Source organism: Lonchura striata, chromosome 8 (assembly GCF_050655825.1).
Source record: "Lonchura striata isolate lonStrDom1 chromosome 8, ASM5065582v1, whole genome shotgun sequence".
NCBI classification, from domain to species: Eukaryota; Metazoa; Chordata; class Aves; order Passeriformes; family Estrildidae; genus Lonchura; species Lonchura striata.
The window spans coordinates 4,511,339-4,539,045 of NC_140710.1; the positions used below are offsets into that span (position 1 = coordinate 4,511,339).

Here is a 27,707-nt window from a genome sequence, read left to right on the forward strand (position 1 = left end):
GGGCAGAGCCAGGTTCAGCTCAGGTGTGTTTGGGGCTGGCTCCGCCTGCCTGGCCTGGCTTGGCTGCAGAGGGACAGCAGCAGGACAGGCAGGACACACGGAACATGCCGGGCTGAGCCGCTGGAGCTCCGCAGAGCAGCGAGGGATGGAGCTGGTAACTGCTGGGGCTCTGTCTCTTCTGCAGCTGGCCCGGGGGAAGGATTTCTGCTCGCTTTTCTGCTGCTGATCCATAGCTTGGGGCTGTTCTCTCCATCGAGCAGCTTACCCTGGCAGTGAGGTGCTCGCTCATCGCCGCTCCCGCTCTGTGTGCAAACACACAAATGCTGCTTTGCTGCCCCAAAAAGGGGCTCCCAGAGCCTGCTTCCTTCCCCTCTCACTCTGACACCAGCTGCAGTTGTGCCTCTAAATGTAACAAAAAGCTGAGCTGGGGTTTATTGATTTATTTTGGGAGAAGCCAGCGGGTTAATGAGTCGATGATATCTGCAGTGCCTGCCCGGGGTGCCTGGCTTGGCTCCAGCAGTCCCACGCCAGGGCAGAGGCCAGCACGGATTAAACATTTACCCACCCCAGCTCCCTTGGGAATCAAGATAAAGGATGGAGTAAGCCAGAAAAATTCCAGGAGGGGAACAGGCAGTGCTTCCTCTCAGCTGTCCTGCGTGACATGTCTTGAATGGGGTTTATTTTCCTGTGTTGATTCATTTTAGAAAAGCAACTTCAGGAAACTAACGAGAATTAGTTCAATTTAATTAATTAATTGAGAAGAGAAGGTTTTGGGGAAGACCTTATTGCATTTCAGTACCTGAAGGGGCCACAGGGGAGCTGGAAAGAGACTTTTGACAAAGCCCTGGAATGACAGGATAAGGGAGATGGCTTCAAACTGAATGAGAGCAGGGTTGGATCAAATATTAGGAATAATTCTTTCCTGTGAGGGTAGGGAGGCCCTGGCACAGGTTGCCCCATCCCTGTAAGGGTCCAAGGCCAGATTGGATGGGACACCAATCTGTGTCCCATATCTGGAGCAATCTGGTCAATGTTGAGTGTGCTCATGGCAAGGGGTTGGAACAAATTGATCTTTAAAGTACATTGCAATCCAAACCATTCTGGGATTCTGGAATTCAGAATCCTTTTGTTTAGTCCAAAGTATCAGCACAAACCTCTTGCTGGTGCTCCTTCTAGAAAGTGCCCTTATCATAGGCTTAAGCTGAACTTTATTCTGCTTCCTAGTCTGATCTTAATGTTAGAAGAGCACTTTTTTTTTAGGGAGAAAATATGGAAAGTTTCACTGCCCCCTGACTCTGAAATGCTTCTGTCCCCTGGCTCCTTAATGCTCACAGCTTTCCGGCCAGTGGGAGTTTGTTTCCTTTTTTCTCTCTCTTCCCCTCTCATCTTGCGTGGGCTTTTGCCAAATGTAGAATTATTCACAGTCAATTATTTGGCCAGATGTAGCTGTAATGCACATTGTGAGCTTTTGGCAGGCCTTTAAATGTATGAGTTTATTCCCCCTGCTTGTCAGCTGGTCTGATTTTCAGGGGACCTGAGCCCTCCCTGGGACACTGGGACTCCACGAGTGTCCTGCCTGTGACACTGTGTTTAGGCTGAGCTGCTCCCTGGGCTGGCTGAAGGTGCATGGGTCAAACAGGAGAGCTGCTTGGATGGGTTTGTGCTTGAAACAGTCCCAGCTCTGATGCAGAATTATCCCTGCAGAGACTGGGAGAGCTCACTGCACCTTGGAGGGTCTGACTAAGCTCTGCCCTGTGCAAGGAGACAGTATTTGCAGGAGATTTTTTTGGGGAGGGATGGATAGCCCAGCTGGGTGTGGGTGTGCAGGAGGTGGCAATTTAACCCCATCCACCCCAACAGTTCTGTGTATTCGGCTGGGGGCTGTTCTTGTCCCTCCTTCCCATGAGCATCCCATGGGCTGCGCTCTGGGGGAGCCACATCCTAGTGAGGGGCACTGAGAGTGCATTGAGCACAGATATCTCCCTCCTAATTAGGCAAATCAGCTGAAGCTGCCTTTTCAAGGCAAGATGAATAACAATTTGAGCTGGGGGGAGAAGGAAAGCTCATATCCATCCCACTTTAATTAAACTTAGTGCCAAGCCCATGACTGTCACAACCCATTTCTGTCACAGCCAGTGCCAGGGAGAGGCCTGACCAAAAACCCTGTGTTTGTCTTGCCTGGGGCACTCTGAGACAAGCAGGTACTTTTTCCTTTCTCTTTTCCTTGTCTCTGAGGGCACTGATGAGGAATTGTTTGCTCCAGTAAAGAAAATCAACACAGGGAGGTAAACAGCTCTGAACTCTTCAACCACATGCAGCAGCTCCCTGCAATTGCATTAGGGCACCTCACTGCTTTATTTCCTGCCTGGCATCGATGGAGGGATCAGGTTCATATGGGATTTTGTATTTTCCCCCCCCCAAACCTGATTCATCCTCCGTGTGCCTCTGGAAGCTCCCATTCCCATGGCTCACCCCTAGATTAGCCTGTCTGGGCAGCTCACACAACATCAGGCTGCTGACCACTAATATGAAATATAATTGGAGCAATTCAAACCTCTCCCCCAAGGGCTGGTTCTTTACATCATGTACTACCCTGTGAAAGTAATAAAGTCAGTGAAAGGGGTTATTCAAGAGAAATTGTCAGTGTTTAATAAATCGTGCAATTAAGTGCAATAAAACCTCAGTATGCTATTCATCTGTTCTGTCTTAACACTTAAGGCTGGAGCTTTTTTCAGAATAACGAAGTTCTGTCCTAGATAATTTTTTCCAATTTCCTCATTAGACAGGTTCTCGTGAAGCCTTGCGCCGAACTAAGCTGCCAGAGCAGAGCACCTAATGTAATCATGGCATATAAAAAGTTATAGAGCAGTTCAAGGACTTAAGTAGCTCATAAATTTTTCTTCATATTTTCTCCCTAGTTCAGTTCAGGGCTGAATTTAAGCCACGGCACTGCAGGCAAAAATTGTAGTCCCTTTTCTTCAGCGTGGGATGCAGGGGAGTGAGGGGCTGAAGCAGAATGTTTCTTTAAGTGCCCTTTTAAACTGCACTGTCACTGATTTGCTCCTTTTCTTTAAGAAACTGGGGTCTGGTAACTGTGTGGGAGAGGAACTGAATGTCATGGGCAGTATCCATCACCTGCACTGGGAGATGCTCTCTGTGTGCCATGGGTTTGGGTTATGCGTGCCACTCTGCTTCCTGAAGTGGCATTAAAGGCAAGGGGAGAAGCATCCAAAGAGCCCTGGATGACTTAAGGACCCTAAGCTGAACCAGCACCCAGAGGAAGAGATTTTGTCCCAGAGGTCATTAGGAGTACAACACCAAGGAGGTTATTTTGTTCTTCTCTTCTCTTCTCTTCTCTTCTCTTCTCTTCTCTTCTCTTCTCTTCTCTTCTCTTCTCTTCTCTTCTCTTCTCTGGTGGAGTTTTCTCAGGGAGGGTGGGGATGGACTGGGCATCTCTGGAGCAGCTCTGGCCTCTCCCCTGTTTGGTGCTTGTGTACTGAAAATAAAGTGCAGCTTTCATACCCAGCAGGTGTATAAACAGCATTGCAGCACCTCTGCCAGGAAAGCTTTAACATTCAATTCAGTGTTTGCCAGATTCTCCCGAGGGAAATTCTCCATCACTGGGTGACATTGGGGAGAAGGAGGCATTTCCCCTGGCCACTCTGCTCCTGCTTGGTTTCCATGCTGTGCTCCTGCATTTTCCCACTGTTTTCAGCTCTTTTGTCTTCACCAGAAGTGATTTGTGAGTCTTTGGAGGATCCTTTGAAAGAACAAATTCTCCTCTGCTGCTTTTAAATTTTCACCAGGATCGGCATATCCTTGGTGACCCAGGTTGAGTGTGCAGCCTGTTTCTCTCTGAAAACAGTAGGATTGTTTAAATTGCCTGTTGCCACCTCTGTAAGCAGCAGTTCTGTGCTCTCTCCCCTCACCCAGGAAGGTGTGACTGATTTCAAAGCCCTCCGAGCAAAATTTCAGAACGACTCCAACTTGGCCAACAAACCAGGGCAGAAACCTCCCGCGGAGATCTCCCCCAAGCCTGGCTCTGCAGGGAGCACCACCTCCAGCCCTCTGCCCCGGACTAAGAGAGAGGTGAAAGTGTCCAAACCTGCCCAAACCCCTGTGCTCCCCCAGCACAGCCCCTTGGCACAGCCTCAGGGTCCCAGGGAGCGGCCGGGGCACAGCAAAGAGCACACGGGCAGCGCCTCGGAGAGAGGGCTGAGTCCTCCTCGCAGCAGCTCAGAAAAGCCTCTCCTCTCCTGTGGCATTGACCAGCAAGGATCCAGCCAAACACCTCCAGAGGACCCTCAGCTCCCAGATTCTTTCCAGCATGTCCTACAGATCTGGGAAGAGACTTTATCCCGCCAGGAGAAAACAAGTCCAAGAGTCCCAGCCCAGCGGGCGGGCAGCTCAGCTCCTGCTGCATCAGGCAGTGCCAGGATGGCAGCCTCGGGGAGCTCCCCTGTGCTGGACTGGTGTGCCCAGAGGAAGGATGCTCTGCGTGGCAGAGGGATAGATCTTCCACAGGCTCCCAGAGGAGACAGGAGCTCTGCTGGAGCAGGTGCTGGAGGTCTGGTGGCATCTGCGTTCTGCCAGTCGGGTTATTGTGTTCCAAGAGAGCCACCTCAGCACCAGAAAGGTATGGAAAGGTGTATTCTTAACGCTGAATATAGAAATAAATGAGTCCAGATCACTTCCAGGTGATCTGGAAGTGCAGGATACAGCAGCAGGAGAGAAAAGCTCCTGGGGGTTGGGACAAACTAAAGGCCAAGCTGGCCCATTGGAATGTTCTGTTCTTGCTCTGGAGGTAAGAAAGGGCTCTCAAACTGCTGCTCCACTTGGGTAAGAGGAGGACTCCCCATATCCAAGGCATTATTTTTAAAATTCACTCCAAGAATTTGCCCACATTTTGAGAGTGGGATGAAAACTGAGGACAGGAAACTATCTTAGTTTTGGTGTGCTTTGGCCGTTTGCAATCCCAAGGTAAATGTGACTTCAGACAGATGTGAAAGGCTGGTCTGGAAAGACAGTTTAGTTCTAATTAAGAGAGCTTCAACCTCAATTCCCCCCTCCTGCCTCTGCACCCTCCCATCTTTGCAAAGGGTCATATTTAAGATCTGAGAAAGTATTTTTTAGAAAACTGCTGCTGGGAAACTCAGAGGCTGTGAAGCTCCCCTTGCTGATGTGACTTGGGTGATGGGGACTGAAAACCTGAAGTCTTTGTTTACCCTGGAAAGCCACCTCAGCCTGGACTGAGCACTGCAAACAGCCAAAATCCTGGTGGATTAATCTGTTACCAGCATAGAAAATTTGGCTGGTATTTTATAATCCAGAGGAAGGGAGCTGTCGAGAGCTGAGACCCCCAACATGGTTCACGTGGTAAAAATCTGTAAAAATGTGCATTTCCATTTGTTCTGCCATTCTGCTGGCGTGGTGAGAGACCTGCTGTGTGCTGGGGACACTGAAATTGGGAGGAGACAGAGCTGGTTAGAAATGTCAGCACAACAGCTAATGATCCTACGTGGATTTTTGCTTAAATCAGGGCTAATTGCTGCCTGTCCTTGTGCTTCTCTGGAGCAGAATTGGAACCTCCCTTCTGCCAGCCTGGAGCAGGAAAATGGTCTTACAGCCCTGGGAGCAAGTGGCCAAGGATTAAACCTCTCCCTTCAGCAGAGTCCCTGGGTCCTGCCCCTGGGAAGCCTCCAAGACCCCCGAAGGTTGATCTCAGTGCTTTCCAAAGCACCATGCCTTTGGTCCACAGAGGAAATGAAACAAGTAAGAGATATTTAGTCTTCTCCCCCCAGATCTGTTCTATAGAAAAGGAATTAAAATTAGCAGTTTATTGACAGCTGTAAGGCCGCGATTTCCAGCACACCGAAATCAGACATCGTTACTTGTTTATAACTTCTTCCTCAAACATTAATAAGAGCTCAGCAGTTTCAGTGGGGCCGATTTTTGCTCTTAATCTGGAGAAGGGATCTGGTTTTCCAGGCTGGACGCCATCCCATGCTTGGAAAGCCGCTTCCCTCCCGTGCTGAGAGCAGTTTGGAGCTGGCTGTAAAGCAGCAGCAGCTGCCTGTGAGCTGAGCTGATCTTTATCACTCCTCTCCAATGGGAAATGCCTCGGTTCTGGAGCACACAACTGTGGGAAGGCACAATAAAATTGTTAGAAAATAGTCTGCTAATCCCCCCCACTTCTGTTTTAAATACAACAGAGGGCAATGTCGTTAAGTGTTCCGACATCAAGAAATGCAAAAGTTCAGTTTCCCATAATAAAACCCTATTGATGTTGCATAATAGAATATTCTGGACCACTTATTAAGCTGCTAAGTGGTGTTTCTTTATAGATACAGCCTTAATTACAGCCAGATCTTTAGGCACAACTTTTGATTAATTCAAAGGGAGCTGCTTTTGTAAGAAGGGCTCTGCTAAAGTCTCTTTCGCTTTACAGTGCCAGTTCTTATTGGTGTGCCCTGGCTTTGATAAGAATGAGAGGGAAAGAGGGTTTTTCACTGAAACTTTTCTAGCCTACTTGCCTTTTCTAAATATACTAATCTGGTGGGGGGAACTAGTTACATTTCTATGCCATCATCTCCATGCCCTCCCATTATCTATCTCTAGAAATCCTGAGGTTGTTGCCAGGAAATGTGAAATAATAATGACAAATGAACAGAGCCACGTCCCCAGTTTATGCTGGCAGGGCTGTGTCACACCTGGGCTGTCCCTGTCACACCTCCCATGTGCTCTGGGGGGGCGTGGGCTTGCCTTCCAGCACTAATCCTCTGTGTCTTTGTGTGCAGCTCCTGGAGAAGAGGATTACCTGACCCCTGAAAGGTGAGCCTGGGGAGAGGCAAGGTGTGCCTCACAGGTGATGGCGATGCCTTGTGCAGGCTGCCCTAGAACAGAGGCTGGATGGAGTTACAGAATAAAGCAGGGATTTATTCAAAGGATCTCCTCCATGGATCCACCTTGGGCAGCACCAGAGCCCAGCCAGGGCTGCACCCAAATGACCCAAAATGGTCCCAAAATGCACGAGCACTCCCGGGGGCTCTCCCTGGGATCAGTTCTGCTCCATTGGCACCTTGGAGTTCATTGTCCCATTCCAGCTTCAGCCCAGGCAGTCCCACCCTGCTTGTTTTTCTCTCTCCAGCCCACGCTGTTTGTGCTCTTGGGGCTGAGATTTGGGTCATTTGTCCTTGGTCCCCAGCTGTTTTGTCTCCTTGCTCTGTGAAATGAGCTCACCATCCCCTGATGTGAAGTTTAGACATACACACTAAAGCAGCACAGAATCTGAAAATATAAAATCCGAAACTTGAGGCATCAGTGGGAACATCCCCATCTCCTTTCCCCTTCAGCCTGGAGGGAATGGCCACTCCTGGAGGCAGCAGCTTGCTCCAGGGGCTGTTCAAGGAGCTGGAAGTGTGCAAGGCCAGGCTGGATGGGATCCTGACCAACCTGGTCTAGTGGAAGGTGTCCCTGCTTGTGGTTGGGGGAAGGTTTGGAACTGGATCATCTTTAAGGTTCCTTCCAACCCAACCCATTCAAGGATTCTGTGACTGTGTGATGAACCCACATGGCAAGCTCAAAGCTGGCTGGGAGGACCCTCTCCTAAGGGAGAAAACTTCACCCCTCTTCTCTCTTAAAGCCTCATGGAGAACCATATCCGTGTGTCTTTAGGTCTGGTTTAGCTGGTGGGGAGTAGAACTCCCCAAAAAGCCATTGCTTTTGTTGCACAGTCATCACCCTTCCCTGTGTATTTTTTGCTTCCTGTTTGCTGTGTACTCAAGTTTTGTGTTTTTAGAAAAGAAATGCTTTTGAAAACTGTTGCTGAAACAAAGCCCTGGTAAAACCAGAAGGTGTTGGGGGTTTCTTTGCCAGCAGCAAAGGAATTTGTATTCCTGCACTGTTCTGTGATCCCGTGTTTGTGCTGCCACTGCCCTCCCTCATCATCCCAGCCCTTCAGCTGCCTCCACTTGCTGAAGTGAAGTTTTTATTGGGTGATGGTCCAAAATCACTTGAGTTTGTCTGAAACAGCTCAAAAACCTTGCAGACACATTTCTTTTGTATGCAGGGAGATCCTTTGACTTTTTCTGGTCTCTGACTTGTCATGAGTGGTTGTGCAGCAGCCTGGGTTTTGTACAAGGAGAACAGCAAAAGTGGGGGAAAATATTCATACACACTTGGTTGTAGTTGTGAAAAGGGGAAATGGGACAGCTGAACCAAAGCAAAGAGAGGGGAATTCTTAAAATACTTTCTGTGCCCAAACAACTCCTCCAGGTTGTTCTTGACATCATGAGGTGCTCCTGCCAGCGTGGGCTGGTGTTAACTTTTAACCTGTACTTATCAGAAGAGAACTGGTCAAAAAATAACCTCCTCCAAAGCTATTTTGCACTGCAAGAAGCTGTTCCAGCAATGTAGTGCAGCAGGGTTAGCTGTCCTGCTCCAACACTTGTGATATGTTCTTTACATAGGTCACTTGTTAAATATTAACTGTGTGATAACAGGGGAAATTAATTTGATAAATCTGGCATAAAAGCCAAATATCAGCAGTTTGGGGACAGGAATTCCCCTCCTCAAAGCCTCACCTGGAATGAGGTCTGGCTTCAGAGACCTTGACATGGTTTTTTGTGCTGGGGTGTGTGGGGAGGAGCAGGCTGTGGGGCAGAGGCAGTGTCCCATGCTGGGGCTGCAGGGGACACCGGGGGGCTGGGGCAGCCCCTGCCATCAGCACAGCCTCCTGCTGGACTGCAGGGCTTGATTCCTTCTCTGATTTCGCTGCTGTCAAAGTGCACCTTGAGTTTCTTGTTCCTCATGTTCTGGTTTGCCCTTGGTCCTTTCTCCGCTGAAGCAGAGCTGTGACAGCGGGGTGATTCCAGGAAAAACAGACCCTCCCTGAGGTTTTCCACAGTCAGAAGAAGGAAGTTCCTGCTAGAATTCTTCCTGGTGCTCTTTCCCCGCTTTACCCTGTCCCCCAGGTGTGTTACAAGCCGTGTCTTGTCCATTTGCTGCTTCCTGGTACATTCCTAAAATGCCAAAAACTCCACCTCTGTGGGCAGAGGGGAAGGACTGGTGGATTCACCTGGGTCCTTTTCTTCCCCCTGCATCTGCTCCCAAATTCACTGACGTGAATTTCTGGAGGAGGGAAGGAAAAAGGAGGTTGTGGAGATGGGAATTGGACTGGGGAGCCCAGCACTTGAGGCTGTGTGCTGCTGGAGTGTCAGAATCTGAGGTATTGATGATTCCGAGATTGTAGAAAGTCTCTGTCTTTCTGCCCCGCTGCCAAAGAAGCCATAATTGGTCTGTGCTGGTTCCAAGGTTGTTTATTCTGTTTATCTCTAACATGTTCTGCTGCCCTGCCCAGCTCTGTCCTGCAGGGCAGCGTGTGGGGCTCTGCCCTCAGTGGGATGTGACAAACATTAAATACCAGAAACTCCCTGGGCTGGATTTACAAGAACGTGCCAATATCTGTCACCTACATTGGACAGTGTGTCCCCAGCCTGAACCAACAGAAAAATGCCAACACCACAGTGAAACATGGAGGGCATGAAGGAGGAGAAAAAGGACAAGGCACACCCAATTTCCTCCATCTTGTCCCCTTTGGACCCCTTATCTAGAATCCTAAAATTTTACTTTTGCACCCATGCCACACTTAATTATTACTTCTATCAAACACTCAGAGCTTGTAATTCATCCTGTAAGATTGAAAACTCTTTTCCATGGACAGAGATCACAGCCAGTGTCTCTGGGGGCTCTGTCCAGGGGGGTTCCTGACCCCTGCCAGGGTCCAAGGGCAGCCAGAGGGATGCTCTGCATTCCCACTCTGGAGCTGTGGTGCTTTCCCTCCTCCTGTGGCTGCCACGTGCCACTCACGGGGTTGGCATGGAGTGGGTGGCTTGATAAGCTCAGGAGCAGGACCTTTAAAAGTCCCCTCTGCAATCTCTGCTTCCCCTTTTGTTCCCTTCCATGAGAAGCCACATGCCAAAGAGTCCAACTGGGAATTTTTATCAAAGTACCTGAGTAGGTTTGAGAAATGCTGCGCTTCAATTTCCGTGTTTTGTTTTGGGGTTTTTGGTGTTTTTTTTCCCTGTTTCTACTTGAGGGATTGCTGTAGGCAGGAGACTCTAACTAGGAAGACTCCTGATGTGCTTTGAGCCCTCTAAATGCAGCTTGGCCTCCCAAAGGACGAGCAGAGGGAGCGTGGAGTCAGGGGGAAGGTTCAGCTGAGCCCTGCATCTGCCACAGCTCTCCTCTCCCCCCGAGGAATTCCTGATTTCACCTTGCTTTTTTGTAGGCTCACTATCAAAGCACTTGATTTCCTTGTCCTTAAGATGAATTTTTATTTTTTTTTCATACTACTAAAAGGGATGGGGAAAAAAAAAAAATCTTTTCTCTCCTTTTTATCTTCTCAGTGCTCAACTTGAAGAGCAGAATAATTATGAAGAAACCCCGATGTACCTGAATCAGTCTGGGGACACCACAACCTTGTGTGTCATTGAAGGTACTTTGAAAGGCAGCACTGTGAGGTGAATTACGTGCTAGCTGGGAAAAAAAGACTTTAAAATAGAAAATGATAGTTTCTTGTCGAGAAAAGCAGCTGCACAGTGGTCTGGGAGAAGAAGTTTGAGTGTCCCGTCCCCCTGTGTAGTGTGAGGGCTCTGGGGCAATGGCAAAACAAGTTAAAATTTTGGGGTAAAATGATGCTTATAGTAAAACTCAGTGGGGAATAGCATAAGATATGATCCATGTAGAGGAGAATAAAAATAAGATAGTGAGGCAGACCTCAGTGTCTCCTTGGGAACAGAAGGGCACAGGCTACGAGACCTTTCCAGATCCATCAATATTTTTTCCCAGTAAAATTTTTTCTATTAAAGGTGCCACTGCTCTGCTTTTACGTTTTCCACACTCTCACAATGCCTCTTTTGGGGAGGTTACTTCTGCCACGTGCACAGATTTTGTCTCCCAGGGGGAAAGGAGCCAAGCAAGTCCCTTGTGGGGGACTGCCAGAGCCCCCTGGGATTTCACAGATCCTGGAAGCTGCGGCCAGTCAGGCTTGGTCCTGCAGCCCCCTGCTTTGGGGGTTTGCTTTGTTGGGATGACTCTAAGAGTGTAAAAGTCTTTGTTTCTTAGTTTGTGCAGCTAAAGAAGGAGTTTGAATGCGTTGGATTGGCTTCTTAAGGCTTTTTTTAAATTTTATTTTATTTATAACATTCTTTTTTTGACTTGCTGAGGTTTGTCTAGCATGGAATTTTGCTTGCTGCCATTTTATATTAAAATTTACATGTAGTATGTTTAAAATATTGTGCTAGTAGTCATCATCTATGTAAGACAGTTAATAGAATTAATAGAATTAATAGAAAATGTCACTATCACACTAAGATATGGAGGACAAGAAGAAGGAGAAGAATGTTAGGACACACTTAAATTTCTCTATTTTGACCTTCTGAACTACATTCTAAAAGCCTTAAAATTTTACTCTTTTACTCTATGTTAATTCAATTATTACACTACTCAAATTCTTGTGATTTGTAATTTTTGGATAGAGTTGGTTGTTTTCTACAGGCTAAAATTGAAGCTACAGATGTTTTTGACTTTATGTTAAGGTCTTTGAGCCTCCTGCTAGGGTTTTGAGACAGCTAGGGCAGCCAGAGGGATGTTTTGGACTCTGACACCCTGCAGGCAAACCAATGCTCAAATAGCAGAGGGAAGGATCTGTAGGGCATGGTGAATTTGTGCATCCCAACTTCAATCTGAGTTTTGCACCTAAAAGTGCAGTGACTTTAACATGGGCTAAAAATTAATATCTCTTCATAAATATCTTTCCTAGGACCTAAGGCAGAGCCTCAAAAACACCGGGTAAGCATCTTGAAAACTTCTAATATCTGTATTTCTTACCTGCCAAGAATTTCTCTGTGTGCTCTGTGAAGGCTCTCAGAAAATAAATAGGAAATTGCAGAGGGGACACAAAGACTAATGAGATTCCCAAACATAGCAGTGGGAAGAGTCAGTTCCCTTGATTTCCACTGCAGAAATGTAAGGAAGTGATAATACCAACTGGATTGATGTTGGTGGTGGACCAAGTGTTGAGCACCAATATCAAGAATGCGAATTTTTGAAGGAAAAAAAATCCACTGAGTGTTCTGGAATTTCCTGCCAAGGGTGAGCTGGTGCTGGTTGGGGCTTTCATCCCCTGCTGCAGATCACTCTTCTCATTTCTCCTGGCTGCAGAGGGTGGCAGTTTCCCTTGGCAGGGGGAACATCCTGCATGAGCTGCTGAAACTGTTCCTAGATAAGCCCTGCTTGGCTGAGCTCATCACCTTGTGCCAGGAGATGTCCATGTCCTGCCCATCAGCTCTGGCCCTGCTGAAACTCTTTGTGAAATGTCAAACTCCAGGTTCCAGTCCAAAGCCATCACACTGCCTGGATAGTAGCACGGCTTTCCAAACTTATTTATCTCTGTGTGATTTGCAGAGAGGTTCTCTGGCTTGGCTGGAGTCTCATTTTATGTCAGGCTGGGAAATCTTTATTTCAATTTAAAAAACCTCCTCTTCCTCTGCAAGCTTTTCTTTCTGTAATAGCTTCCATGCTGACCAGAACCTTCACTGGTCCAACCCTAGCACTGTTTTATTATCCCTGTGTAGTCTGTCAATATGTGTATTCCCTGTCCTGCAAAGGAGGTGAAATCTCCTTGTCTGATGACTATTCCAAACATAAAATACTTATGGGCTTTCTAAAGAAATATTTCTTTAAATGCTAGTTGACAGTTGAGGCCTTGTATGAGAGCTTGACTGCTGAGAAAAGCACAGTGGCTGAAGGCTTTCCTCTTCTTTATTCTAGAAACAGAAGATTTTTCCCTTTGCCAAATCCAGGTAATTTCCTTTCCTCTCTCTCAAACTTCTTCTAGCCCCACAATTGATTCGGGTTCGAAATTGAATATTGTAACACTCAGTGAATAGAAATATATTTCATATATTTCATGACTAAGACAGCAAAAGTGATGCTTTTCTTTGCCAGCACTCATGGTTTCTAAGATTGTTTTCATTCTAAAGCATATCTAGAGGGGAGACTGTAAAAAAAATTGCACTGTCTATTCCTACTGAAACCTGAAGAGTGTAAACGGAGAGTTATGAGGCTCTCAAACTGGGGCACCTGGTTCTATGTGCAAGGCAGAGTCCATTCTGAATTTCACCCTACAAATGTCACATTTTGAGCTCCTTGTGGTGTGTATTTATGGTCACTGTCTGAAGGCTGGGTTTTTTGGTGGTGACTATGTGATAAAGAGGGGTCACTTTCATGGGAAATGTGATGCAGGGATAAAAAAGGTATCAAGTCCTGCTCCTGTTGCTGTTTCTTCCCTAAACCTCCATACAGTGTGGTGAGAGGCACATCGTGTGGTCCAGGTGCCACCCCAAATGGATTTATTTTGTCCTTTCCAGCTAGGAGGAAACAATCATATTAATTTGCCTCTCTTCCAAGAATGATTTGTATTACCCCTTTTGTATTATTTGGGCATGTCCCTCATCCAGAGGGAAAATGAGCTGCCTGTTTGGGCCCTGTCACAAGGCAATGTGTTTGTGACTTTGCTCAAGTGTGTGTGTGCTGAGATCTCTCATTTCTGAACATTTCAGCCCAGAAAGAGCTCTAATAGAGGATGAAAAAGAGGGAAAACCAAGCTATGAAAGAGCAAAACTGGAGGAGAACAAAATGTTTGAGGTATTGTAGCCTTGAGGTTAGTTTTAATAATTATTATAGGATGTCTCTTCTCCCTCTGTCCTCCTTCTGTTTGGGAGACACTTGAAACGTGAGCCCTTAATCCCAGGGCGTTTCCAACTTCTCTTTTGCTTGTTCATCACTCAGCTGCTTCAGCCCGAAAGGTTGATGGGGAAGGGTGTGACGCTGTTTAAGTCCACAGAAAATTGATATTCTTATGGATGCATAGGTGTGTAACAGAAATATACATTAGAAAGGGGTTTGTAAGGACTGCATTGACCAAACCCAATGCTTGATCCCAGACAGGTGGAAACGAGTACCTGTCTCCCACCAGCCATGCCAGGGCAGAGGGCAGAGGTGTGCTGAAGGTTCTGCAAGGGAAGCAGGATGTGACCAGTCCCCAAAATGCAATGTATCCCACCCCACCAGGGCTGGCAAAAGACAGAGCAGAGCACTGTGAGTATCTCATTGCACAACTGAGTGTTTCCCCAATCCCCAGCCCCATCTGCTGCCCAAATGTCTCTTCCATATGGGAAAAAACGTTACATTTGGATGCAACTCTTGAACCAATTTAGCTAAACCAGGGCAAAAGGTTGCATGAGCGTTTGTATTCTGGCCTGGATCATTTATTTTGGCTGTGCAAACAGCTTCCTAAGTTGGTTAACCATCTGTGTAACCCAGGCGAGGTGTTTGTTTTTCTAGCAGATTGCCCTTATCCGTGAGAGCTGAAATCCATCTCCTCTGCTCCTCATAATTTAGGGAGTCTCAGGAAAGGGGCTGGCCAAGGCTTGGGGTGGAAATGAAGTGGGGAGGATGAAAACCTGAAGTCTCCCTCTGTGCCTGGCTGAGATGGGTGCTGTGCTGGCTCCTTGCTCCATCTCCTCGTGGTGCCAGGCTGACTTTGGGCTCCTTCTGTCAGGATGCTCTGAAGGCAGAGACCAGAGCTGCTGAAAGGCACCTCAGCTGCACAGTTAAACCAAATCACATCCCCTCTGCAAGCACAGCTTCAGCTGTAAATGTTCACTGGTTCTGTTCTGCAAAGGCTCTGCAAGCCACTGGTGTGATATGGCAGCATTTCAAAGATGAAAGAGAGAAAAGTAGCTCTGCGGACAGGAGTGTGAAGGAGAAAGTGTAAATTGACTGTGACCGAGGTTATTTTTATTGGTGTAGTTCTCAGGTATTTCTCTTTTTTTAATTATTTTTTTAAATTATTATTTAAAATCACCTCGTAATAATCTTCTGGTTTGGTTGGTGTCTCTTTCTGTAAAACATCTTGCTGGTTTGCTTGACCTTCAAACAGCTGGAGGTAATTTCTGCTGGGATTTTTTTTTTTCCCAAAGTACTAAAGTACTCCTGGTGAGCCTCCTGCTTCAACAGAGAGGCTGATTTGGAGAATTGTTTGGTCCACGCCTGCCTGCTTTTCTAATTCACTGAATTTGGATCTTTTGCAGAAGTTTTGGTCTTTAGCTGGACCATATTGAGGTGGTGCCTGTGTCCAGCAAGATCTGCTGCATGAATCAGAATGGTTTGGGTTGGAGGGAGCTGGAAGATGCTCTCATTGCCCCCCTGCCATGGCAGGGGCACCTTCCACTGCCCCAGGGCGCTCCAAGCCCTGCCCAGCCTGCCCTTGCACACACCCCACAGATATTTACAAACAATATCTGTTTTTATTTGTGTGCCTGCATTTCTGCATTGCTCCAACTCTCTTAAGTCAATTTTAAGGTTTTAACATGGCCACTTAAGAGTTCTCCAGTAATAATCTGTTTGTAACCTCATGAGGTGCAGCTCCCAGGCTCAATTCCAGCCCTCAGTGAAATCCATCTCAGGGATGCTCATCCTCCTTGGATCCTTGCCAAGATGTTGATTTACAGGTGTATTCCAATGGACTGGTTCATTATTTAAATCTTAACATTTCCACCAACCATGCCAAGCTTTCCCTCCAATCACTTCTCTGGAGATCCAAGAATAATCTCTTGGATGCTTTTAGGTGAGGAAGATTTGGGACAGAGCTGCCACAACTGAAAAAATTGACAGGCATTTTAAGCTTTTTAAACATAAAACATTTTTATGGCTTATAAAGAGAAAAACTTTGAAAATTGTTCACTTTTGTTTCTTGAAGTGTCTCAGAGCAGAGAATTTCCTGGACTCCTGGAAAGTAAAATATATCTGTAGGCTCTTATTTGATGTGTTACCCTCAACAGTTGTCCTTTCTCTGAGTGATTCCTCGGAAAACCTCCTAAAGCAAAGGTTTATTTCATTTGTTTAAAATTTATTTTATTTATTTATTTAATTTTTCTTAATTTATAATCTCATTTCCAGGGCACAGTGTGGGTGTTGGTGCTCCAAAGCCAGAAGGAGCAGCCTTGGGCCAAAACCCTGGGCAGTCTCTGCAGGCACCAGAGGACATCTATGATGACATTGAGGAGTTGCATTACAGACTGTGAGTGTAGGCCTGGGCTCTTAGGAAATGTCATTTAAAATCCCTCCTGCAGCAAACCCCCATGTCACACTTGTGTCTTCCAGCAGCCACGGCTCAGATGCCTCGAGTTCCTTCACTTCAGACAGCAGTAAGTGGGGAAGCTCAAACAGAAGCTGCTTTCAATTTGGGCTGGTCCCTGGGAATGGTTTTGCTTCACTTCCAGCATCTACAATGTCTCCTCCTGGCTGGGTTGCTCTGAATTCCCATTAAAACCAGTGGGGAGTGGTATATATGTCTAGCATGGAATTCATTTGAGCAGCCCTGAAGCCTCTGTAAGAGTAAAATGTAAAAGGTCTGGGTGTAATTTGTCCAGCAAACCTCACCTTATTGCTACTGAACTTGTCTTAATGGCAGGCCTTGGTTTTAAGTTTCAGGAAACAGCTACGAGGAAACATATGAAGATGTTGAGATTGGGGGTGATAACCCAGCAAAACCAGGGTAAGTTGCAATTTCTTAGCCTGTATTTTGAAATCCTGGCTATTCAGCCTTGATCTCACATGCCAGGTACTAGCTGGAAACATTTTTTTTTTTTTTGTCCCTGACTCAACTGCAGAAAAGTTGTGTGGTTGGGTTTCTTTCCTTCTTCCCCCTTTGGCTAACACTTCAGGAGCAAAAAGTGGTTACCAAAATTAAATCCCAAAGCAGTGAGGGGGATTTTTCTTCCTGGAACACCCTCCATCCTTTGCAAGTACTGCCCCCCCAGACCTATTCCTGCACCAGGCACACAGGACAGCCTCACTTGCCCTCTCTTGATTAAAAGTGCTGCTCAGCTGTAGCTGAGAATTGGCACCTTTTTCATGTGTGCCAAAGGAGGGGATGCTCAAGGGACAAACTGTCCCCATGAAACAGGACAAAATGCTCACATTTGAGATCACAGAAGGCTGGAGAAGAACCCCATGTGCCATAACTAACTTGAAACCTGCTCGTTTTTTTATGTAGCCTTTCAAGATATATAAAATCAATGAGTTTTGCAGCCTGGGGTTTATGTGTTGCCTGAGCTTCCCAAATGGATGAGGAGGTGTAAGGTGAAGTTTAGTTGTGTTTTGTGTGGTTCCCTACCCTCATGCAGTAAGAAGTCATCCTTATAAGGAATAGAGACAGCCTTTGGGAAAGGCAGTGTGGCACTGGATGGCTTGGAGTGCATCTGGTGGCTCTCTCCGAGGAGCAGTGTGGGAGGAATAATAATAAGGAATAATAAGGTGTTGGTGTACATCTGCTTTTCCCTTACGGATGGCAGGCTTGCACTGGTCTGCATCTGGATCCCAGTCCAGCTTCCACGTGGATGTAGAGCCTGTGTGTGACAGAGAGGGAGGAAAAAGGGGAAAGCTGAACCCCCTGGAGGTGACAGGATGGTTATGAAAAGAAGGAAGTGTCATTTCTCTGCAAATTGGTTGTGGGAGTTGCGTGGTGGGGGTGCAGCAGCTCCTCCATCCATCCAGAGGGAATTATTCCCAGATGGATCATGCACATCCCTACCCCATAGAAGCTCTTCGTCTTCTTCTTCATCTTCTTCTTCATCATCTTCATCTCCTTCATCTCCTTCATCACCATCTTCATCTTCTTCATCCTCTTCATCTCCATCATCTTCTTCATCTTCATCATCTTCTTCATCTTCATCTTCTTCTTCATTTTCTTCTTCATCTTCATCTTCTTCTTCTTCATCTTCTTCATCTTCTTCTTCTTCTTTCTTCTTTCTTCTTTCTTCTTTCTTCTTTCTTCTTTCTTCTTTCTTCTTTCTTCTTTCTTCTTTCTTCTTTCTTCTTTCTTCTTTCTTCTTTCTTCTTTCTTCTTTCTTCTTTCTTCTTTCTTCTTTCTTCTTTCTTCTTTCTTCCTTCTTCCTTCTTCCTTCTTTCTTTCTTTCTTCTTTCTTCTTTCTTTCTTCCTTCTTTCTTCTTTCTTCTTTCTTTCTTTCTTCTTTCTTCTTTCTTTCTTTCTTCTTTCTTCTGTCTTCTTCTTTCTTCTTCTTCTTCTTTGCCCCTCTGCACAAGGGTGCAGAAATTAAACTCCCCTGCTGATTCACAAAGGGAGCAGTGCACCTCGCTGGGGCTGGAAAGGAATTTCAAGACCATTTGGGACCAAATTCACAGGTTTCAGAGGGCAGGGTCTTAATCCCCAAACCAGCCTTTCTGTGATCTCTCTATTGATCCCACGTGCAGGATTAGGTGTGCTGAGACACAGAAAGGGTTTTTAATGGCCCCTGTGCAGGGGTAATGACACCCAGGGGAGGACCTGGCTTGCTTGTGGATACTTTACAAGAAAATTGCTGTGTAGATTTGCAGCCCTTTGTAAACTTCAGAGAGAAGTGTGTGCCATGGACCGTCCTCCTCAAGGACATGCACAATAGAAATGTGTGAGGGAGGGTGGCTCAGAAGGTGCCCCTGATATCTCCTTTAATGGCCACTGCAATGCTCCTGGGTAATGCTGCCTTCTCCTCAGGAATTTTCACTCCAGAGAAACCCGGATCACCCTCTAGTTGATGGGCCAGAGGAGAACAACTTCAATTAACACAGGAAAAAAAAGCAAAGATAGGAGCTTGGTCTTAATAATGAAGCACCTTTTGCTGTTCTGGTGCTTATCCCAGTGAATCTACCATCCATATGATGGTGTTAACACTTCAGTTCTTCTTCTGAGCTGAGGTCCAGGGTCTGCTGCCCTCCCTTTCCCTGCCTCAGGATCTCTTGGGTTGCTTCTGTACCTTGTGTCTATTTTAATTTAAAACCTGTTTCTCTTTTGGACAGAACAGAAAAACAAAAGAGATTTGGAAACCTGTTTAAGATAGAAAAGTTGAAGCTGAACAATTTCAGTCTCAAGGACAACCTAAGGTAAGACAATGATGGTGATCTCACACCTTCCCCCTTCAAACCTGAGCATTTCTCCTGGCAATTATTTGAGAGCAGGAGGTCTAGGAGTAAGGAATACTGCACTTTTTTTGGGAAACTTAGACCAAAAGTGATTCTATCAACTCACTAGGAGCTGCCATGGCAGATGTGGCCAATGGTCCATCTGTGCAGCTGGCACCAGGAATCCCCTGGAGCTGGTCCTACAGCAGTTTCCAGGTTTTCATAGATTTTTCTACTGCCTTTGGCACCTTTCTGATACCTCAGCATGACACAAGGGAATGTAGAAGGGTGATACCTGCTGCCTTGATCTGTGAGCCAGGGTTAGGCACAGCCTTGTTGCTGGGGGTTTTATTCCAAGTTCCATTCAGAGCTAAGCTGGCAAGAGCATCTGCTGAAGAAGTTTGACAGTGAGTTTTCACTCTAACAGGGTGGGAAATGTTGTATAACTTCCTACAGTGCCTTTTTGGATATTCTAATATTCAAAAGTGTCCATAAGCTTCCAGGGAAATTGCCTTTTCCTCAGGTGTGCAGAACCTGCAGAACCTGTCCTCCTCTGCTGCCAGCAAGTGCCTCACCCTGTGCACGGTGCCTGAACTCCAGGAAAACCCTGCCTTTTCTTATTTCTTTGGGAGTTCCAGGTTAAACCTTTCTTACCTCTTTTTGTAGGAAGGTTTGTTTTCCTTACAAATCTTTTCACACAAAATGCCCTGCAGCAACTCCTTCAAATATAAATATCATTATAGGGAAAGACCTACCAGGTTTTGTGCTATTCTCCTGTCTCAAAGAACCCTAAAAGCTCCTGAAATCATCTTAGATGAACTCAGACTTTGCCACCTTTGAATTCCTGGACTACCCCTGATGTTGGCAGACTTACAGGAAGGAATTACTACTGACTAAAAATTCCAACTGTCCAGCAATCCCTTTGTTGTTGAGGAGGGCAGCAGGAGTTTGGACTGTTCTTTGGATGCAGTGTAGAACTTTCCTGCCTGATGAACAAATGTCTCTTATTGCTGTCAGGATGGAAATGCTTATTTAGCAAGGGATATAATTTTGGGAAATGCTGTTGGTACCATGCTGAATGGTACCCATACACCTCGACCTGTCTCTGTCACTTCAACAGCATCACTGACAGCTTTTTGGGCTCCTCATGGATTTTTGGGCATTGCTGATGTGCAGATCTGTTTCTAAAAGCCTTTTTTCTATCCACAGACTGGTTTCCATTTCAGTACCAAATTTAGGTAAGCACATACTTGTACCTGACTCCTGGGGATTTGTGTGTGTTTGAAGAGCCAAATGTTCTGTGCAATCAGCTTGGTGCACTGTACCTTTCTGAAAATCATGTATTGTGGCAGCAGTAGCTTTGAAGACGTGATAGAGATTTGTGTTTCATTTGAGGATGGGGGTTTTGCTCATTTTTTGGGTGATTTTGCTTTAAAAAAGAGCATTTCCCCTTCAGGCCTGGATATATCCAGGAAGGTACTGTGTGAAACAGCCCATTCAGAACCATGCTGGCAGTGGTATGTGAGCCCATGGCACTCTAGCTTTACAAAACTCTTTACAAAGAGGTTAACTCTCTGTAAAACTCTTTATTCTTGCCTGCTGGAGGGGCAAATTCATCCTTTACATAAATGGGGTGGATAAACCTCAACCTTGAGGGGATGCTGGAGTGAACATACCCAAGTCCTTGTGCTGGGAGCGCTGCCTGGGCTGGCTGCAGTGCAAAGCTGGAGCTTTGCTGCTGCTCCTGCTCCACCCATGGAGCTGGATGGCCAAACCCATGCAGAAAACTGCCCATAAATACAACTAACCAACCCCTAGCATCATTCCTTGTGCTGGACCTTTGCTGGGTGTTTGGGAGCTCCAAGGCTCCATTTGCATTTCTTTGGCTCCTTTGGGTTGAGCGAAGAGCAGCAGCCCCAGTTTTCCTCTGCAATCGATTATTTGGAGTACCAGGCTCAGAGGGACATCTCCTAATAATTTTCTGTCCTTCATTTTGGTTGACAGCAGCTGTCTCCCAGGAGGACAACGTGTATGATGATGTCGAGGCAGGGCAGAGAGAGATCAGGTGAGGAGGGTGCTTTATCCTGGGGCTGTCCTTAACCCAAGGAGATTTTCCTCCTGGCACAAACCTGTGCCTGGTACTGTAGCCAACTGAGGGTCATGATCTGGTTGGGATTCAGTCCTCTGGAGACAGTCCAGGTGCCCTCCCTGTGTGTGTTTAATTTGGCAGGATATTTCCTCGCTGTTACCCAGTTAGCACCAGAGACGTGAAAAGGAGAGAGCAGCTCCCTGAAACACGTGAAAAATCAGATATTTTTCCTAAGGAAGGAAAACTGTCTCCCAGACCAGATTATCAGCCCCATCCTGGCAGGCTCCTTGTCAGAAAAATTACTTTTAATAGGAACAGCATGTCCTGGTGTCTTGCTGCCAGATGATTGCGGTGGCTGTGCGTGCTGGTGTAAATCACAGCAAGTGTTTGCATTTCAGTGCAGGGCGTGGGGGGAGATGGAGAAAAATCCCAGCTCTGTAGGTACATGGGCCCGGGGAGGGGACACAGTCTGCTGGGAGAAACCTGAATTCCTGCCTGTCTGCTCCTCTCAGAGGGAAGGATGACAAGTACAAGGTCCGGATGCCAAAACTTCGGGTGGCGAAAGAGTACAAGGACAAAAGGAAAAGCATCGACGACGTGGAAAGGTCTTGATTTCCATTCTGTGTTCCCATTTTTGCACACATCCCTGAGTGGTTTCAGGAACAGGATGTCCCTGATTGCACAGAGATTTTGTGTTGTTGATAGCCTTTTCCCTTTGAAGCCAGATTTCAGGAGTCTTTGCAGAAAATATCTCAAGGGTGAAACAGACCCTTGGATCTGAACTGAGCATAAGGGGAGGACACCCAAAGGTCTTATCCTGAAGTCTTGTCATGACTTTCCACTGAGCTGAGCCAAAAGTTGTAACTTCCTATATATTTGGCTCCTTTTTGCTGATTTAGTAGATTTAGATTAGATTTTTGGAAGGAATTCCTCCCTGTGAGGGTGGTGAGGCCTTGGCTCAGGTTGTCCAGAAAAGCTGTGGCTGCCCCTGGATCCCTGGTAGTGTCCAAGACTAGGCTGGGCAGGGCTTGAAGCAACCTGGGATAATGAAAGATGTCCCTGCCCATGGCAGGGGGTGGAACCATTCTATGATTCTAAGATTCTATTATTTTGCCAAGAAAATTGTATTTTAAAGTCTTGTATTTTAAAATATTGATTATTTCGGCTGATTGCATTGACTCTTACTGTGCCATTTGTGCATAAAAGCAAATTTTTTTGTTGTTATTGGTGCTGCAAAAATTCACATGGAACTGGGATCACAAAAATGTGCATCACAAAGACCTTTTTCATGACCTAATACCTGGGACTTTGAATGTAAATCAGAGATCCATTTCTCAGGGTCTTACCTGCATGGGGCTGCTCAAACACCACTGGTTGTGCTGTGCAAAGTCTCAGGTATAACTTTACAGACCATCAGGGAGTCCATGCAATTTCAACTTTCCCTTAGAGATCACAGGTCCTGCCCAAGGAGGAATTTCTTCACAGCTTAAAAGTCTCTAATTTCAGCTCTTGTTTCCCTTCCTCTTTAGTTTTGCATCAAAATCAGCCAAGGATGAATAATTTATTACAAATGGATGGGGGATTTTTTTGTTTGGTGTTTTTTTCCTGTCTTAGTTTTAAAATGAATGCTACAGCTGTAATTTCATGTATCAGAAAGAGTGGCATCCCCATGTGCAGGGAATGCCCCACTCCCTTTAAGTGGGTTATAAGAATTTGTTTTCCACTTTACAGGGCCATATAAATGTTTGCTTGGGGGACTTTCTTCTCCATGTGCTGAAAAACCCAAAGAGAATCTGGAGACCTGTGTCAAACTCCACTTCCATAAGTGACTCAGGATGAGAGTTATCTGGGGACCCTTTATTTCTGAGCATAAATAAAACCAGAAGGAGACAAACTGCTGGGGGAAAAGTCATTTGTTGACTTCCATAAAAACGGGGCTGATTTGAAACACTCAATAGAGAGTTTATTTGTTCCCACGCTGCTTACAGACCAAAGAAGAAGAATTATCCCAAACAAAATGGCTCAAGTTGTGCTTCACTAAATTTGAGTTGTCTATTCACCTTTTTCTGAGAAAAAGAGTTGGGAACTTTGTGTGCTTTGCTATTCCAAAGGTTCCTTGCAGACAAGGCTGGAATTAGACTCTGGGTTGCAATTTCAGATGTGCCAGGGGTTATTTAAATGCAGCTCAGAAATGCATATGATGTGTGTGTCTCTCTTGTTGCAGAAATTTCTTCAGATTCAAGAAGAGCAGTGAAGAAAAGAGCAAGAAGATGGACAAAGAAGAGAAGCTCTTTAGAGAGACATTTATGGTACGTGTTTATGGTAATTTTTAGCTGTGTCAGGGGAAGAAGGCAGCTCTGTGGCTTGCTCAAACAACTCATGTTGTTGCTCCTCAGCTATGCTGGGAAAGTTTTCCCCTGACCTGTCACCTTCTCACCTAAATTGGGGTTTCCAGAGGAGAAAAGCAGTTCCGTGGTTTGCTTAAAAGACACCTGGTGGAACTTTTTTGGTCCTCATCTTGGGAAAGCTGTCCTGATGACAGGATTGAGCTTTTATATTTTTCAAATCCTGTAATGCATTAGTGTGTAACTCTAAACTCCATATGAAGCATCAGTTAGCTGTCTTCACATTTTGGTCAGACAAAACAATCCTTATAGGCCTGATATTCAAGGGCACCTTAGTGCCTCAGGCCTGAAAAGTATAGACAAAAGTGAACTGAGGGGAGCAAACTGGTGCTAAGTTATCTCTTCACACAGGGCACCAATTTGTCAGATTAAGCTCTTTTTTGACCCAGAGATGGGGCAACTGAGAGGCGTTTTAAAAATTTTTATTCCATTTTCAGTCTCATGAGAAGGGTGAGACAATACAGATGTTATAATTCATGTCATCCCAATCAGATGCCAACTATTTCCTAATTACAATATACTTTAAGCGTTTCTTGGTCTATCAGCTTTAGTCACAGCATGCTGTAAATGCCTTAAAGCCAATCATCTAAAATTACCCCTCGTGGCTCTTACTACAATGCACCTTTTGTAGTTCTATTTCTCTAAAGTATCTAGTCTTATTTGCAAGGCCATCCTTTGAAACTTGTTTTTAGTTCAATTTCTCTCTCAGCAATGTCTGTCCTGTTCTGTGGCATTTCTAAGTCAGCATTTCTCATCTCAAGGTTTGCATACAGAGTGGGCCTTCTGTCAGGATTTGAGAATTTTCTACAAATCCATTTCCCCACAATTACCTGGAGCTGTAATTGGAGGATTAATTGATATGTAAATGGAACAAACTTATAATTGTCTGAAAAACTCATGACCGCCATCCATCTTGGATGTAGCCTCTGAGAGGGAGGCTGTGACTGCCCAGCATGTACCTACTGAAGGCCTTCAATAAATACCCACTTTTATTCTCTTAAATTTGGCTAGCCTCTGTTTTAGGTAGCTGTCAGAATCTGTGGTACCTAGATGATTGTAGAAAGTCTCTGTCTGTCAGCCCCACTGCCAAAGCAGAAGCCATAATTGGTCTGTGCTGGTTTCAAGGTTTTTTATTCTGTTTATCTCTAACATGTTCTGCTGCCCTGCCCAGCTCTGTCCTGCAGGGCAGCGTGTGGGGCTCTGCCCTCAGTGGGATGTGACAAACATTAAATACCAGAAACTCCCTGGGCTGGATTTACAATAACGTGCCAATATCTGTCACCTATGTTGGACAGTGCGTCCCCAGCCTAAACCCAGGCCTGGTTCAGGGCTCAGTGTGGTGGAAAAGTCTCTCCTCCAACCCGAGCTTCCAAAGAAAACTCAGCAGTCTCTGTTGTTCGGTCTCAAGGCAGTTTATTGTGAGTTATCTAAAAGATTTTCTTCTCAGGCTGCTGTGGTTTGCTCACAGCTCAGGCAGAGGCACACACACACCCTGACATCCTCTCTGACTCCTGATTTCTTCTTCTTCTCTCCCCGCCCAGGGCTGCTGCTATCTTTTATATGATATATTACGTAATAGATGTTTAAAATTTCTCCCCAGTACCTATTACCTATATTAAATGGTGCTTTTCTACTCTAAACCAATCCGTGAGTGCCAACATCATCAAGAACATGGAGGCAAGGAAGAAGAAAGAGGAGGAACAGGACCGGCCTACATTCCTCCATCTTAAACCCTCTGACCCCCAAGTACAAAACTAAAAACCCCCCTGTACAGGTGTTAAAACCCCCTTGTACAATACTAAAAAATTCTTCCCTCTACTTTATAGCTACTTCTACTATAATATCTAAAATTTTGTGACTTCTTGTTCTTCCTGCAAGGTTGGTAAATCATTCCATGGCTCAAACCCAAAATCACAGCTGTTTGCAGCTGCCTGCCAGGGTCTCAAATGCTTCTGACCTGGGCCTGGAACCTCCAAAAATGTCTGAGGGACATTTTGAGTTCCAACACCACATTAGCCAGAGGGATGCCCTGGACTCCCACAGGTAGCCACTTCAAGCCATCAGTGCTACTCCCTTAATCTGGTCTTCACCAGAGGCGCTGCTGTGATTTTCCTCCCCCTTCTCCCCAGAGCCTCCCAACCCATCCTGAAACTTTTCCTCCCCTCCCTCCCCAGAGGTTGCAAAGACAGATACACAGACACAGAATAACTCCTGGTTGCTCCCTGTCCTGCAGTACAACAAGGAGATCCGCGTGCTCGCCAGGGCCACGGCCGCGCGCGCGGTGCGCAGCCGGCGCCGCGCCGACCTGCCGCTGGCAGCTGGGGAACATCTGGAGCTCATCGACGCCCTGCAGGGCCACGCCGTCATCTGCCGCAACGCCCAGGGCAGATGTGAGTCCGCAGCCCGGCCCCGGGTGACAAATCTCCCCCCAAACCACGTCCTTCGTGCTCAGCCACCTTGGCCCAGACTTTCACTCCTTTCCTTTTCCCTCCTCCCTCAGATGGGTACGTTCTAGTGGAGCACTTGAACTTCAGGTAATCTCGGATTTTTATTTATTATGATGCATTTTCTCCTCTCTTTCCTGTGTGGGGGTAGCTGGAGAAATGTACTTCAAACTTCTGAAGGCAGGGGGAGTTAATGTAAACAGCCAGTATTAAATATTAAATAAGTATTTCCAGTTTTTCTCTGCTGCTGGGTGAGTTTCCAGTCCAACTGCAGCTAAAAAAAGCCCTGTCCAGTCATGACTTGTATAAATTGGAGATTCCTGACTTGCCTTCAGATATGACATATTAATCCACATCTGCTGCAAACATGGGCCACTCAGTGTGCCTTGCCTTGCCAAAACACACCCTTAAATTCCCTGCTGCAGCATTTCCTTGCATGCTCATGCATAATTTATACAAATGAGCCTCCTCTTACCCAGGTGGCCCTTGCTGGGAAAATTCCTTTTTTTCTCTTTGAGACAGTCCTAACTGCCCTGAGAGCTGCTCTCCCCTGGAGCATCCCTGAAGGTCTCTTGTGCTTCCTGCATCCGTGACAGCCCATGTTGGTCAGCTGTGGGGTTGATGATGGGAATGTAAATAAAGCTGGAGTTTTTTACACTATTTAATGTGCAAGAGATGTTTCCTTCTTTTTATTTTTTTTTCCCTGCCATTTAGAGCATGTCTTGACTGATTATTAGTTATTTTCAGTATTTTTCACTTTTTGGAGTAGCCTGTTGGTCAGCTCTGAAACAGCCATTATATTTCTACATTTTAAGAAAAAGAATCATGCAGTTTAGTTGCTCAATCTCATTTCTGTCAGAACTGCAAGTTTCCCCAAAAGATTTGCTCTTTAAAAAGCAAACCATATAAATTGGAACTGGTTTTGGTCTTAGGAGTATTGGGAGAAGCAGTATGTATCACCACTCTTGCTGTATTAAATATATAAAATAGTGGAAAAGTTGACTCATTTCTTTGCAAAAAATAATATGAAAAAAAAGTAAATAAAGCATTCAGTCAAAAATTACTTTATTTTTTTAAGCTAACTTAGGCATCCCAGATATGTAAAAGCTGACTCCTGGCTCCCAAGGACTCGCAGCAACAGGGAATTACCCAACAGTTGCCCCTGTGTTCAGGCTGCTCTCTCTCCACCATGGGCCTGGAGGATGATTACCTATTTTCAGAAAAATGCTCCTAAATGTAGGAAGAGAAATATAAATTGCTAATGGCTTCTCCTCCATGTATTCAGTAGATACCTTTTCAAAAGTGAAAAAAAAAGTGGATAAAGTTTTTACATGGCTTTGAAAGAAAATAAACCCTTAAATATGACTGTAGTGTACAGCTTTTACCCCTTCCTGGCACATTTTAGGAGCCCATATCAGTTTGCTCATAAATATCCTAAAAATGTAAGATGTTTTAATTAGAAATTATTAAATGTTCCAGGCTTAAGAAAAATAAAAGCGCTGTTTGCCACAGGGCCATTTCAAAGCTGGCATAGGAGACATCAGTAAAAAAAACAGAGCAAATATTTAACATTTACTTTTAAGTCTATACAGGCATTATTTATTTTACCATGTGGTTACTATTAAGTGCATTGGCCTGCATCCATCCTTGCAGCAAAAAAAAAATAAATAAAGCACTCCTCTGTAAGCATGCGCAGCTTTGCAGCCCTGCCAGCCCAAATATTTGGATTTTTCTGGTGGAGAGGGA

The 27,707-nt window shown here is 45.7% G+C and overlaps 1 protein-coding gene across 13 annotated transcripts; it reads left to right on the top strand.

Annotated features, from left to right (window-relative positions):
• Positions 1–26,621, top strand: FYB2 (FYN binding protein 2). Of its 13 annotated transcripts, none has more exons than XM_021543013.3 (20): positions 1–154; positions 3,934–4,636; positions 5,578–5,772; positions 6,798–6,831; positions 10,407–10,495; positions 11,822–11,850; positions 12,832–12,863; positions 13,623–13,707; positions 14,007–14,160; positions 16,024–16,144; positions 16,228–16,271; positions 16,552–16,621; positions 18,922–19,005; positions 20,233–20,261; positions 21,031–21,088; positions 21,625–21,717; positions 23,337–23,421; positions 25,751–25,907; positions 26,018–26,051; positions 26,484–26,621. In XM_021543013.3, the coding sequence occupies exons 1-20, from the start codon at positions 146–148 to the stop codon at positions 26,524–26,526; spliced, it is 2,148 nt and encodes a 715-aa protein (XP_021398688.3). In that variant the 5' UTR covers positions 1–145; the 3' UTR covers positions 26,527–26,621. The 13 variants fall into 13 exon arrangements, with proteins under 13 accessions (XP_021398688.3, XP_085442327.1, XP_085442326.1 ...); XM_085586201.1 differs by having other exon boundaries at positions 12–154; positions 21,028–21,088; positions 25,692–25,907; positions 26,441–26,621; XM_085586200.1 differs by having other exon boundaries at positions 12–154; positions 21,028–21,088; positions 25,692–25,907; positions 26,480–26,621.
• Positions 26,622–27,707: the final 1,086 nt, after the last annotated feature.